General features: G+C 41.7%; 2 protein-coding genes and 1 non-coding gene across 4 annotated transcripts; all 3 read left to right on the forward strand.

Annotated features, from left to right (window-relative positions):
* Positions 1-1,828: 1,828 nt before the first annotated feature.
* On the forward strand, positions 1,829-5,604 carry LOC133931807 (retinol dehydrogenase 13-like). Its single transcript, XM_062378754.1, has 7 exons — positions 1,829-2,026; positions 3,123-3,241; positions 3,325-3,480; positions 3,562-3,666; positions 3,758-3,970; positions 4,104-4,205; positions 5,087-5,604. Exons 1-7 carry the CDS (start codon positions 1,962-1,964, stop codon positions 5,407-5,409), a joined length of 1,083 nt encoding a protein of 360 aa, XP_062234738.1. The 5' UTR covers positions 1,829-1,961; the 3' UTR covers positions 5,410-5,604.
* Positions 5,605-6,749: 1,145 nt separating this feature from the next.
* Positions 6,750-6,821, forward strand: trnae-cuc (transfer RNA glutamic acid (anticodon CUC)). Its single transcript has one exon. It is a non-coding gene; the product is annotated as a tRNA-Glu (tRNA).
* Positions 6,822-8,724: 1,903 nt separating this feature from the next.
* Positions 8,725-13,309, forward strand: decr2 (2,4-dienoyl CoA reductase 2, peroxisomal). 2 transcript variants are annotated; one of them, XM_062414369.1, is made up of 10 exons: positions 8,725-8,963; positions 9,231-9,332; positions 9,466-9,534; positions 10,109-10,160; positions 10,259-10,394; positions 11,189-11,313; positions 11,791-11,884; positions 11,958-12,062; positions 12,607-12,859; positions 13,002-13,309. In XM_062414369.1, exons 2-9 carry the CDS (start codon positions 9,232-9,234, stop codon positions 12,825-12,827), a joined length of 903 nt encoding a protein of 300 aa, XP_062270353.1. In that variant the 5' UTR covers positions 8,725-8,963; position 9,231; the 3' UTR covers positions 12,828-12,859; positions 13,002-13,309. The 2 variants fall into 2 exon arrangements, with proteins under 2 accessions (XP_062270353.1, XP_062270352.1); XM_062414368.1 differs by having other exon boundaries at positions 12,607-12,795.
* The last annotated feature ends 313 nt before the right edge of the window (positions 13,310-13,622 follow it).

Raw genomic sequence — 13,622 nt, forward strand, 5'->3', positions numbered from 1 at the left:
GTGAGTGGGTGGACGGGTGGGTGGCGGCATTTACATAGTGCCTCAATCGGGGTCTCTTAAAGTTTGAAGAAAAACTTGCTTTTTGTGGACCGCAATTACATTCAACTTTGAGTTGGGAAGGGGGGGGGGGGGGGGGGGATTGTAAAAAGTTCTTGTGTTTTACTTCCTGTGCGGAAATGTAACAATTTAACTGCAAGGGCGCCCATGAGATTATAAACAAGATTTAATACTACCAGTACAGCCATAAAACCCCAACTAATACATCCTCAAATGTCATGTCTGTTGATGAATAATAGAGGCTCCTGAGATTATTATAGGCACAGGTGGGAGGAAATTGAGTCGATCCAAAGTCATTTAGCAGATGGAGCACTACAGTAATTCTCAGATACATCCCTGCATGAATATTAGATTATCTCCCCAAAAACCTCTCACAGTCAGTAATCACACCAATCCTATACCCTCGCAACATATGCTTTGAACAGCAGGTATTGGAAATTTGAACCTTGATGTTTTGTGGATCAACATTTAGGCAGAAGAAACCTAAAGTGTTAAATTCTGAAGCTGTGCAAAGCGGCACCCCGCCCTCACCTCTCTGGGCACTGGTTCATAACAGCCCCTTTCTGTCTCACTTAAGCCCTCCTCTCTGCTGCCTCACTTTTTCCTTTTTCTGTCTCACCTGGCTCCCCAATGGCAGAAGGACTTTGTGCCGGCATCAGCAGAGCAATTTAACACTTTTTTTCAATTCCAACTCAGCCACATCACCCCTCTACATTGAAATTCGGCAACTGTTTGAAATTATTTTTTAATATGTGAAGCCAAATATAAATGTAAATGAGCAATCAAGTGGGTTTAGCATTGAAGTTATGGATTTTTTTTTGAGAATATGGTGTCTATCTCAAAAAATGATATCATATTCACAATGTTCTCAGAGCAAGCAGCACCCTCATACATTTTAAAAAGCAACAGTGCATCAATTATATAGATGTATTGATGAATTATATAAGTGAGAGAGGAAAAGAAACAAACAACAGTTTGGCACAGATTTTCAGAAAAGTAATTGAATTACTCTTGATAAAAACATAGCATTCTGAATTTTTAATGTAGTATTTTAAAGTTTCAAGAAAGGCAAGGCAAGTTTATTCATAAAGCACGAATTCAGCCACGAGGGAATTCACAGTCTGTCACAGAGTCACTGAAATACATAATAATAATACACTAACACCACATTTAAAAGAAAATATAAACAACAAAAAAACACAAAACAGTGGTTAGAGTGCTTTACAGTGAAGTAAAAATTATTTTAAAATCCATCCTCTGGCACACCTCAGTGATGCAGTGAGTACAGGAAGCAATGCAATGTGCTCCAATTGATAAGGCCACACTGAAGAAAAAAAAAATCATATTTCGGAGAATAAAGTTGTTATTGAGAAGAAAGCTCCAAAAATAAAGACCTAACAATAAAGTCATACATTTTAAAAGTCGATATTGTGAGTATGAAGTTGTAATTAAATTAAAAGAGGTCAAATATTATGAGAATAAAGTTGTGACTCAATGCGAACAAAAACACATTATTATGAGAATAAAGTCGTAAATGAATAAAAATAAGTCGTGATATTATAAAGATAGTAGTTTTATTAATTTAAAACAGTCATAATACTTCACAAATAAAGTTATAATTTATTATTTATAAGTCCTAATTATATGAGCGTAAGTTAAAAACAGTTCCACACAAATTCCACTCCACATGTCACACAGTTTGAACATGGAACTACGTTTCCCATTATGCCAATGGGAATCCTCGGCCGTTGATTGGTCAGAATGAGAGGATGACGTAGAAAGTGTGCGCGTGTAACCTTGCGGTACAGCAGCGCTGGTCAGGAGTGGTGTTGTGAAAGCAGCTGTAGAAAGATAACAGTGAAACAACTGGATGGTTTATTTGAACTCAACATCCCCGTGGAGCCATGAGCAGATACGTTCTACCTGTGTCTGTGTTCGGGACTGTGGTTGGCGCCGCGGTTTTACTCAAGTGAGTGACTCCTCACGAAGAAGGGACTGTTTACTTCTTCATGTGATCATAATGATAATATCCAGGGAAGTTCAGGTTCAGTTCAGGGTTAAACGCTTATATCTGATGTAAACAACAGTCAATAGACCTGCAGCACCTGAGCTAAGTCCTCAACGTTCAATTCACTCAAGAATGAATCTATCTATCTATCTATCTATCTATCTATCTATCTATCTATCTATCTATCTATGATTTTTGAAACCTGATGGCCTGGTGATAAAAAAGTCTTGTGGTGCACGTCCGTCTTTTCTGGAGGGTAACAGACGGAACAGACTGCATGCTGGATGGATTTGTTCCTTGAAGACGCTGCGTGCCGTCTGTCCTGAATGGCCATTGGTCTGTTTCCTGTGATGGGCTTTGCCATCTCTACCGCTCTCTGTACTGATTTGTGGCTGTGATCAGAACAGCTCCCACACTCATAGTGTTGCACGTTGATGAAATTATCTGTGACAGAATTAGGAAAGATAAAACAACGTATGTTTTGTTATCAAATGGAGTCACAACTCGGTTAACCTGTTACTGGCAACAAGCAAAAATAAGCAGTTTACTCCGCTAAATCGCCCCAAGTTTACAGTGTGGTGATTTAAATAAAGGCAAGGCAAGATAATTGGAATAACGTGTTAAAGTTTCCACACAACCATGGTTTTCACTTGTGTGTGTGTGTGTGTGTTGTTTAATTCATGGTCTTTTTACTGGTAGTTGAGTCATGCAGAATGCAATAAAGCATCGGTTCAGTTTAACAAGGACATTGTTTCCCTCCCTATGGTTCAGCTCCAACAGAGCCCCCTCCCTGTTAACACATTACTTTGCCGTGTTTTTTATCACAGCGGATTTCCAACTAATAACATATACAAGTTAATACAATTTGACACATGAGTAAGACAAAAGAAAACAGACAGAAAAGAGTTTGGTGCCATCAGGCTAATCTGGCCAGGTCTAATCAGCCGTGTAATGATATTGCCTTTTGTTTAAATTCCAAAGAGGAATCTATAACATTTGGTGCTAGTGCATTCTCATGTGCTTTAATAAGTCACTTTCTTTTATTTCCCCCCCACAGGAGTCATGTGACCGGAGGCCGGTGCCCGAGTAACGCCACCATCGCTGGAAAGACTGTGGTGATAACAGGAGCCAACAAAGGCATCGGGAAGGAGACAGCCCAAGAGCTGGCCAAGAGAGGTGTGCAGAAACCATCATGTCACTCTGAGTTGTTGTTTTTTTCTCTCGCTGACACACTCCTCTTCCTGTCCCCAAATGGTCAGGAGGCCGGGTCATTATGGGATGTCGGGACATGGAGAAGTGCGAGGCGGCCGCGAAGGAAATCCGAGGCAAGACCCTGAATCCTCACGTGTACGCCTGTCGCCTCGACCTGGCCTCCATGAAATCCATCCAGGAGTTTGCGGAGAAAATCAAACGAGGTGAGGCCACAAAACACGGGCGTCAATAATAGAAATTTGGTTAGTAACAGTTTGTTGAGTATAAACTTGATCGTCTTGCAGAGGAGCAGAGAGTGGACGTGCTGATAAACAACGCCGGGGTCATGAGGTGTCCAGCATGGAAGACAGAAGACGGATTCGACATGCAGTTTGGAGTTAACCACTTGGGTGCTTACTTTGACCACGAGCAAATAAAAGACTCTCCACTCGCTCCAATCGCTGAACCTAATGTGGATCGTTGTGCTCTCCCTCCATGCAGGCCACTTCTTGTTGACAAACCTTCTGCTGGAGAAGCTGAAGGAGTCCGCCCCCAGCAGAGTGATCAACCTGGCCTCGCTCGCCCACATCGTCGGAAAGATGGACTTCGAGGACCTGAACTGGGAGAAGAAGAAGTTTGATACCAAGCAGGCGTACTGTCAGAGCAAGCTTGCCAATGTTCTGTTCACCAGAGAGCTTGCCAAGCGATTACAAGGCAAGTCTACTGGTCGCCGCATAAGTGGGCATGTGTGGGTGGGAGTACTGCCTATGTTCTTGTTTGTTACTGGCCATTGGATATATATTTTCGAACAATGTTTTGTGTGTGTGTGTGTGTGTGTTTGCAACAGGCACAGGAGTCACAGTGAATGCTGTACACCCAGGCGTTGTTGCCACTGAGCTTGGGAGGCACACCGGCCTGCACCAATCGCAGTTCTCCAGCTCCGTGCTCAGTGAGTATCCGGCTTTCTTACTGGATCCTGAATTTAGAGAAAATAATAAATCCGGGGAGGTTCTACTCGTCTAATGCATATGCAACACTCCGCTCTGGCTGTGCACACTCTGATGTGTGGCATTGTCCTCAGTGAACTTTCTTGCTGTATTACATTACATTTCATTACATAACATTACATTTCATTACATTTCATTTAGCTGACGCTTTTATCCAAAGCGACTTACAATAAGTGCACAAGTCAGAGTCCTGTGTTGAAAATGCACAATTTAGTTAGACAATAAGCTAATGTTTTAATTATTTGAACCGCTTATTATTTATAAGCCCATCTTAGGATTTGTATTTTATATCTTAATGTGCAAAGTTTCTTCAAACTAAAGCTGTGAAGTAAATGTATCAATTAAAAATCTGCAGAATAACACAAGTTGTACGTCCCCACAGCCGCTTCTCGGAAAAACATTAGTTGGAAGAAACATGAGAAATCTGAACTCACCTGTTCACCGCTGCTCCAAATAATGTTGCTGCTACAGCTTCTCTGCACACATTCCGGGAACGGGTGAATGGATTTTTCTTTTTTTACTCGGCACTGAGGATATTTTTAATTACACGGTGCACTCTTGGGTAATAAACATCCTCCGCTGTGGAGAGGATGGAAGCGTTTGGGTGTTGAGAACATTTACAGTCACAGTATGTGCGAGTCGGATTAAGTAAACACAAGTAATTGATTTAAATGTTTCACTTTGTTATAGACCACAGAAAACAGCACTGATCCAGTTTGTACTTGAATAGTGATTTATATTCAATAAATGTACAGAAGCACTTGTATTTGATCAGAGTTTTTCACCATCTAACTCTCTGTGGCCTCTTTAATCCCCGGTACAGGTCCCTTTTTCTCCTTGTTAGTGAAGAGCCCAGAACTTGGGGCCCAGCCCAGTGTCTACCTGGCCGTGTCCGAGGAGATGGAGGGTGTGACGGGACGCTACTATGATGTGATGACAGAAAAGGAACCAGCGCCGCAGGCCCTGGACGAGGAGGCAGCTCACAGGCTGTGGGAGGTCAGCAGCAGGCTGGTGGGTCTGGAGGAAACAGGACAGAGTGGCAAGTCCAACCCTCCAGCAGGAGGAGAGCATGAAGCTGCACAGACAGACCCAGCACAGACACATGGACAGAGCCCAGGACCAGCTGTCAGCGCTGTGGGGCTGTAGGTGTCCTCTGCCCGCTGGGCCAGCTGGAGATACTGAACCTCTGTGACTGGAGCTGTGACTGGAGCTGCCCCCTGCTCTGTCTGTTCACTTTCTGAATGTGTGATTCTCTGTATAATGGCAGTCTTTTGCACAGGCCTTTATGTTCCTGCATCCGGAAATTTTTCTGTGAAACATGAAAGATGCTGCTTTTGGGAATAGACTCAGACTCGTTTTTTGAAGCCAGTGCCCAGTTTCTATTGGATTATGTATGGTTGGTGTGGTGTGAAGCTGAAAGGGAATTTGAAAAAAAATGTTTGATCTGATAGTTAACAAAAAAGACAAGGAACAGTTGGATGAACATAGCAGTGAATCAAAGAAATCACAACTTCTTCCCATGAATATTTAAACAACGAGTGTTAAACCTCCAGCCTCAGCGCTGAATACAATTTATAAATATAAAAAAAGGCATCTCAGAAATACTAAAACTTTCTCATGACGGCAACAATTATTTCTGCAAAAGGAGAAATAACATAAAACGGTAGACCAACACGTCCTTCAGGATGCTGCTCTGGCTGTTTGCCTGTCAGGTCACACTCAGGGTGAAGGAGACACATGTTACCGCTGTGTCATTGCTGACAAGATTAATGTCGCCTGTCAAGAAAAGAAAGGTAAATGTGGAACGTTGCACTTTCCAGAAGAAAGGGTCAAACATTTCCTGGTAAAGTAAAATAAAGCTCACTGTGTCTCTAACACTTGCTAGTAGCTACAAGAAATTGCTTTTAGAAACAAAAAACATTTTAATAATGTCCAACTCTCACTGCTGAGTTTGGTGCAAGGGAGAAACAAGTGAGTCTTTGCAAACCACTCATAGCCCCATGGAGGAGGATCAGGATTTGAGCAAGTTGTTTTCACTGAATTCTGCAATGAGCATCCTCGTCATCCTCTTCTGATATCAGACACCTTGTCATAGAGAAGCAGTTCCATCGCATCACAGAAGTGCATGTGTTCAGTAATGTAGAGTGGCCTGTGAGAGGTGTTTCTGTGTATTACATAGAAAATGGTTATTAAGTGTTGGTTCTGATGAAACGGGCTCTCTTTAATCATAAAAAATATCTATCCATTTTATGGCACATGAACGATTGAACCCTTCTTTGTGGACATGCTGTTTTAGATGTAGTGGGAAGACAGTAAGTATCATAGATGCGATATATAATCATTTAATTAAATAGAAGGGGGGTAAATGTGTTTAATACATTTCATCATCGACCCCTCATTACATCTACAATTGAAAATATTTGTCATTTTCCTCTTTTACTATATTGTACCTATATAATACAATGCGATCGCATCATCGACAACCTTCCCTGGTGGTCTAGTGGTTAGGATTCGGCGCTCTCACCGCCGCGGCCCGGGTTCGATTCCCGGTCAGGGAACTGCGTTTTTAGTCTAAACTACAGGAACATTTTTATGTAAACGTCTTAATATCTTTTACTGTATTTATTGTTGTTGTTATTTTTGCCATCGTTATTATTTTTTTGTTTGTACTTCTGAATCCAGTCGTTTCAGAAACAATTGATTTAGTTAATAAAAGTAGGGCCCTTAAAAATAAATCAGTTCTCAGACAACTTGACCTTATTGTAGAAATCCAACAGAGGAGACATGGCCTGTTTTCCTCGCTGCAGACGGATCTGCACATTGATCTGTAATGCGGCTCCTTTACCAAACACAGATATAAAAGCCAACAAAGAACAACTAAACATGAAATGGTAAGTCAGACCTTTGTCAGTAAAAGCTGTTTTCTGAGCTTATGGGCCCAAGCGACCATTATCATTATCTTTAATGCGTCCCACTGTTTTTTCTTGTTTATGACTCTTGAAAAAAACAAATCAAATTACAGAAGCACTCATGTTACATTTCCGATCCTCTGAAGCGTGGAGCTGGCAGTGGTGCAGCCTCTAAGTGCGCAGGAAAGTAATCGTTCCTAAAGTCTGTGAGGGATCCATTGCATAGGCAGGGCTCGTTTTTTTTCCAGCAGTAAATCCTTAAAGTACAGATCAATACGAGCCATTCTCTGCTCCAGTGCACACTGATCGGCCTGCGAGCTGAAATGATACACCCTGGATCATTTATTCCAGTGTTGGTTTACCAGAGAGGACCCTTAGAGCTGTCATCCTAGAAGATGATGGCTATTGGAGATGAGATCCAGAATGACTGTCTGGGTTTTGAAAGACATTTACAATCCCCTGAGCTTGTTGTTGTCTCATCTGGTTTAAATCACATCAATCCTGACCCCTAAAGTTTACAACTTACTCTGTATTATGTCTTTTGACCGTGTCCTATGTCTATACTCATCTACTACTCACTGTGCCTTAAACAAAACGTAAACGTGTTTGGATTAGTGTTCTTGAACACGCACACACCAGAGGGACTTCATTGCCCATAATGCATCACGGAAGGCTGTCAAGGAATGTAGGGGTGGATTCACGTGCTCCTCAGAAAGTCCCAATTTCCCAAATTGGAGGTTCGAATGTGGGAAAAACATGAACGCTGTAATCAAACGGTGTTTTTATGTGTTGAGAGCGTTTAATCAACACCTTGACACCACTTTTTGTTCTTTATATAACAACTAAGAGCAAAGAAAGGACTGCTGTACTACTACTGTTGAAACAGGGAGGCCTCCAGAGAGGACCCACTCTCTGGTGTAAATATAAACAATTTAAATGTAAAGGTACAATTGCCGAGGCAGATAGATGCACTACAAATTGAAACATATGCAAATTTAAAAAAACATGTGCAATTTAAGGAAACAACTTGATCGATTTGACGGCACATTCGTTACAAAAAATGTCAAAACTAATGCAAATACAGAAACGTCCCACAAATTACAAACATAACACCAGAGATGGTGATGGAACTTCACAGAGTATTCAACTACAGACCGGTTCACCACGTTTTTGAGTCCCCTGTAAACACTTCCAGCTTAATTTTCCAACTTTTTACAGCGCATTTATCTGTATTGCATGTGCTGTGACTTTTTGAAGCGCATGTGTTTTATTAAGTTGTATTATTAATTTGTGCATTTTTTATCAAATTGCACATGTTTTTTTCTATTTGCACTTGTTTCATTCATTTGCATTGGTTGAGCTCTCTCGGCCAGTGAGTAAATCGACCACTAAAGAAAACACCAATTTGTTCAGTTTAGATGATCACACACTAGGGAAAACATCACTATGATTACTTTACATTCAAATTCTGCCAATAGATCCCTTTGACCTAAATCTTACAGACTGAACCTTTAATTTACCCAGTCGGGAACTAATTTCCCCCGATTATTCTGACCGCACGTGAATGCAGCACATAGCGTCCAAAGTACAGTGAGCCCGTTTCTTATCTTCTTCAACTTTTCTCTTGGTTCGAGAAAGAAAGACGCTTCGTGGAGGGAGAATACAAGTGAAGCTGCTTCCTCGGGTCTGTGTCACTGCTTCGTGTGCAGGTGAAGTTTCATCGGAGAGGAGCTGGACCTGCTGGATCTTTCCTCAGCGCTACGACAACAACTAGCTTGTTTGGTGCATCAGGTAACACACACCCACTGAAACACACACTCACACACTCACTCACAAACTGACACTCACACACACATGATTGTTCTAGAGACACCAGTACAATACTTTGGTCTTTTCACTTAACTCCAGTATCCTGATATTAAAGGGACAGTACAGGGCTGAATATATTTGTTATGTACAATAACAGAAGATGTAATTCGAGTATAAATCAACTTCTGGTTTTAGTTTAAAGTTATGCAAGTATGTCTGTGTCTACTTACCTTGTGTTGTTTTTGTCAGCATGGCAGAGCCACAGGGAAAAGGAGAACTGCTGCCTGAAGATGTTTGCACAGACGACTGCCTGACGTCATACACACACATCTACAGTCCAGATTTACTGAAGTGAGCATCAAAATGCATTTCCCTTCATTATCATCTATTTACTGCATTTTAAGGAGCTGTGTGTCGGTGAGTTTGTACACAATAACTTTTTTGGTCAAATCTTATTATTAATTGAGGATTTGGTCTTTTCCAGGGACCAGGTCGCTTTCATCACAGGTGGGGGATCTGGAATAGGACTCAGGATAGCTGAAATCTTCATGAGGTGAGTGGGGGTGCCCGCTCGTTATTACCACAACATTCTCAGATTGTTTCCTTTCTCTTACATTGATTGGTAATGTACAGTGCAAGGATCAATCGTTGAGATGTAGCGTCAATGCTGTGGCAGCCTTATATCATCGCTAACACTCTAAAACAGTCAAATGTGAGCAGGATAGTTTGCAGGTGCACTTTATACCTTGTGTTATCAGACAGTCAGACTTTCGTCATTTTGCTTGTGTGACATAGTTGAATAATATACTCATGTGTCAGAAATAGTTGATCTTTAATAGAAACATTAATACCTGACCTTGTAACTTTATTTCCTGGCATGTAAAACATTTGCTACAGGACTTACTTTCCCCTCTAATGTTTTCCCTCCTGCCTTATTTTTTCACTTTGTATTCTCTGTCTTGTTCTCACCCTCTGCCCTACTTGCCGTGTCAGAAGTTACTCGCTATCTCTCCCTTTAAGCTTCACCTATGCTTGTATTCGTGTTCAGGTCAACACAATAAAGCACGTTCTCTTTGCTGTTGTTTCTCTGCTGCTCCACAAAGTAATATATATTTTCTATGTCTCAGGCATGGCTGTGACACGGTGATCGCGAGCAGGAACTTGGACAAGCTCAAAGAGGTTATCCCTGTCGCACAACATCCATTAAATATATTTGTGAAAACATGACTAGATATCACTGTGTTTTCCTCGTGTTTGTTGACTGATTGTTTCCTCAGGCGGCTAAAAAGCTGTCTGCCGCGTCAGGACGTCGCTGTCTCCCCGTGTGTGTGGACGTGCGGCAGCCTGAGAGCATTGCAGCAGCTGTGGACGAGACGCTGAAGGAGTTAGGTCGTATTGACATCGTCATTAACAGTACGTGATCTCTTCTTCACGAGTTTAGGAACGATGGTTTTTCTGCTTATGTGATTTATGTGTTTGTGGCACAGACTGTATATGAAGATGATCGACATGACTGCCTCCCCAAAAGGGAAAGTGGGTTGACCGACACCTGGTGGCTGGCTGCAGTATAGGTCATAAATTCCTGCCTCCTCCACGTTAATAGATCTGACATGAACTAAACTAATTCAAAATACACATCAAATAAAATTGTCTATCATTTTATGTAGTTTTTATCAAACTGGTGTATGTCCAAGGGCTCATTTTCCTTCAAATCTGGTTTAATTAGTTATTTGATGCTTTAAAAACAGGGTGAAACTTCATTGTGACTTTAATTGACAGATAGTTGGAGGAAGTGGAGAGGCTCCGCCCATCTTTTTACACAGTCAGTGTGGTTTGCGAGGGCTGCAGTCTCACCCATTCATTATCATTCTACAGTGCATCCTGTAAACATGAGTACAAATACATCTTAAGATGGCTTAAGCTTGAGTGTACTTTGAACAAAGGTCTAGTGTCAAAGGTTTTGGTTTAGTCATTGACTTTTCTGACTTTTCTTTAGTCTCAAACTGTTGCATCACTTCAAGATTATCAGGTGTAAGAACAAACTCAGATAACCTATGCATTGTGATGCCTATTATATTTATGAGCCTCATAAATGATGATATATGATGCAATCATAAAGCCTTAATGAAAAATAACCCTCTATCTGTCTTTCATGGGAATTATCATAGTTTTTTGTTGTTGTTCAGCTGTGTCCTAACTGTTGACAGATGCTGCTGGGAACTTTCTCTGCCCGGCGACCTCCCTCTCCTTCAACGCCTTCAAGACTGTGCTGGAGATAGACACTATGGGTACATTCAACACCAGCAAGGTTGTTTATGAGAAGTGGTTTAAGGTACAATACACGTTTTGTTTGTCTGTGTGATACAATATTTTTTTTTACTTAAAGTCAAAAAGCTATAAGTATTGTTTACTACCCCAAGTGGATAAATAAAAATACAGTGTATGGGTTTCACTTTCTGCAATGCCCTCTGATCACCAGGAGAGGTCACTAAAGATCTAAGGGCCTGCTCATAACCGAAAAGGAGTTAAACTCTGCTTTCTGGAGCTGGTTTGATGTTACATGCTACATGTCATTTGGCTGACGCTTTTGTCCAAAGCTACTTACAATTATTATCACTCAACATTTATGAGGGGCCATTTAGGGGTTCAGTATCTTGCCAAGGACACTTCGGCATGCAGATGGGGAAGAGTAGGATTTTAACCGGCAACCTTTTTGTTGAAGAACCACCACTCTACCACCTAGGCCACAACGCCCATTGATCATTTACTCGTTGCATTGATTTTGAGTCTACCACGCTTCTTTGTGCAGGATCATGGCGGCAACATTGTTAACATCTCTGCAACACTCGGCTACAAGGGGCAGGCCCTGCAGGTGCATGCTGGCTCTGCTAAGGCTGCCAATGGTAAGAGCTGTTTTATCACTACGAGACTCTAAACGAGAATCTAATGACGTGTGCGTTCCCTCCGTGTCCCCAGACGCCATGACCAAGCACCTGGCCGTGGAGTGGGGGCCCAGTGGGGTGAGAGTCAATGCCGTGGCACCAGGTCCTATCTCTGGCACAGAGGGATTCCGCAGGCTGGGTAAATTTGATTGTTGCACATAAAACTTGTGATCCTTTATAATAAACCATGACTCTATCTCTTACAGTACATAAGACAACCTCAGAAACAGATGGTATTTTGAGGCTGTTGCTTAATGACACTGAATTTACATATTTGTGACATGGCTTATGTAAAAAGATTGTGTGTTGTATTATTAGATGCTCCTTATTTCTTGCTTCTACACCAATACCATCGATGGTATCCGTAATGAGAGTCTTTCTGGCAAATGCAGAAATTATATATAAACGGTTATGGTTAACAAACAGAAATGGTTAATTGGCCAGCCTTTGCTTCTTGAAGTGGTAAAAGTACAAATTCAAACTTCACATAAATGCAACCTAAACATTTACAATGCAGTAGTAGACTGTAAAAACAATAAAACTTATACTGTTGAAACTTTTAGAATCCATTCATAGTAACCTACATGTAACAGTTGCTCCAAGTGAAGGTGTGTGACATTGAGAACCTCTGATGTGAGTTAAAGGGTCTGACCATTTTTCCCCTTTCCCTTTAAATCCGTTAGGTGGTCCACGAGGTGAGGCCGCTGGCGCCTTCCAATCCATCCCTCTGCAGCGAGCGGGCAACAAGACGGAGATGGCCCACTGCACTCTTTTCTTGGCCAGCCGGGTGTCCTCGTATGTGACCGGAGCCATCCTGGTGGCGGACGGCGGGGCCTGGCTGACCTCAGGCAACGACGTCTCCATGATGCTGGGTATAGCCTCCTCTAAATCCGCTAAACTTTGAACACAGGCTCTCCTGTGCTCCTCCTGACCCAGGTGTGTTGGAGGAGGTGTAGCTCGAGGTCCATGTGGAAAGACAGAATGACTGGGAGCACAGTGGGGGAGTTGCGAATTGGGTCATATCAAAGTTTGCGGTGAATCCCATATTAATCCACTTGTCTCTCTTATTTTCTTTCAGGTTATTGGTCACCTGAAAAGAAAAGAGACAAGTAAACGCGGAAGACAGGAGAGTGATTTAGGGGCCATGTGCAGTTCTGATATGGACAGTCTTTGTGGTTTATCTCACCACTGCTGAGTTAAGAGTGTATTTCTAAGTGGCTGAAGGTGTCCAACACTAACATACTGTACTTACTGTATTCAATGTATGGGTTTTTCACCCACTGCAAAGCGGTGCTTTATCATCATGCATTCCATGTTTGTCCCGTTCCAATTTCCTGTGGCTTTTCCTCATCCCTCAACTACTAATAAAGTTGTCCTATTAGGTAATGATGACTACAGTTTCCTTTTAATTAGTGGAAGCAAAGCAAGAAGGTTCTTGGTTTGAATCCCTGATCCTGAAAATTAAACTTTTACATAAAAATATTTTCCTGATATTTCCGACTTTTTTTATAATTTTTTTTGAATAAATACTAGACACAATTTTGAAAATCTTTCAAATCAGTCAAGAAATAAATTTACATGAGGACTACAACCTAAATCTGGGGCTGTAAATGTGCCAGAACACAGAGGACCCAATTACATGTCCAACATCCATGCTCAATTCCTTAGGTCATTCCTTGTTTACTGTTAGCTGTAGGTG

This window comes from Platichthys flesus, chromosome 20, assembly GCF_949316205.1.
Source record: "Platichthys flesus chromosome 20, fPlaFle2.1, whole genome shotgun sequence".
Taxonomy (NCBI): Eukaryota; Metazoa; Chordata; class Actinopteri; order Pleuronectiformes; family Pleuronectidae; genus Platichthys; species Platichthys flesus.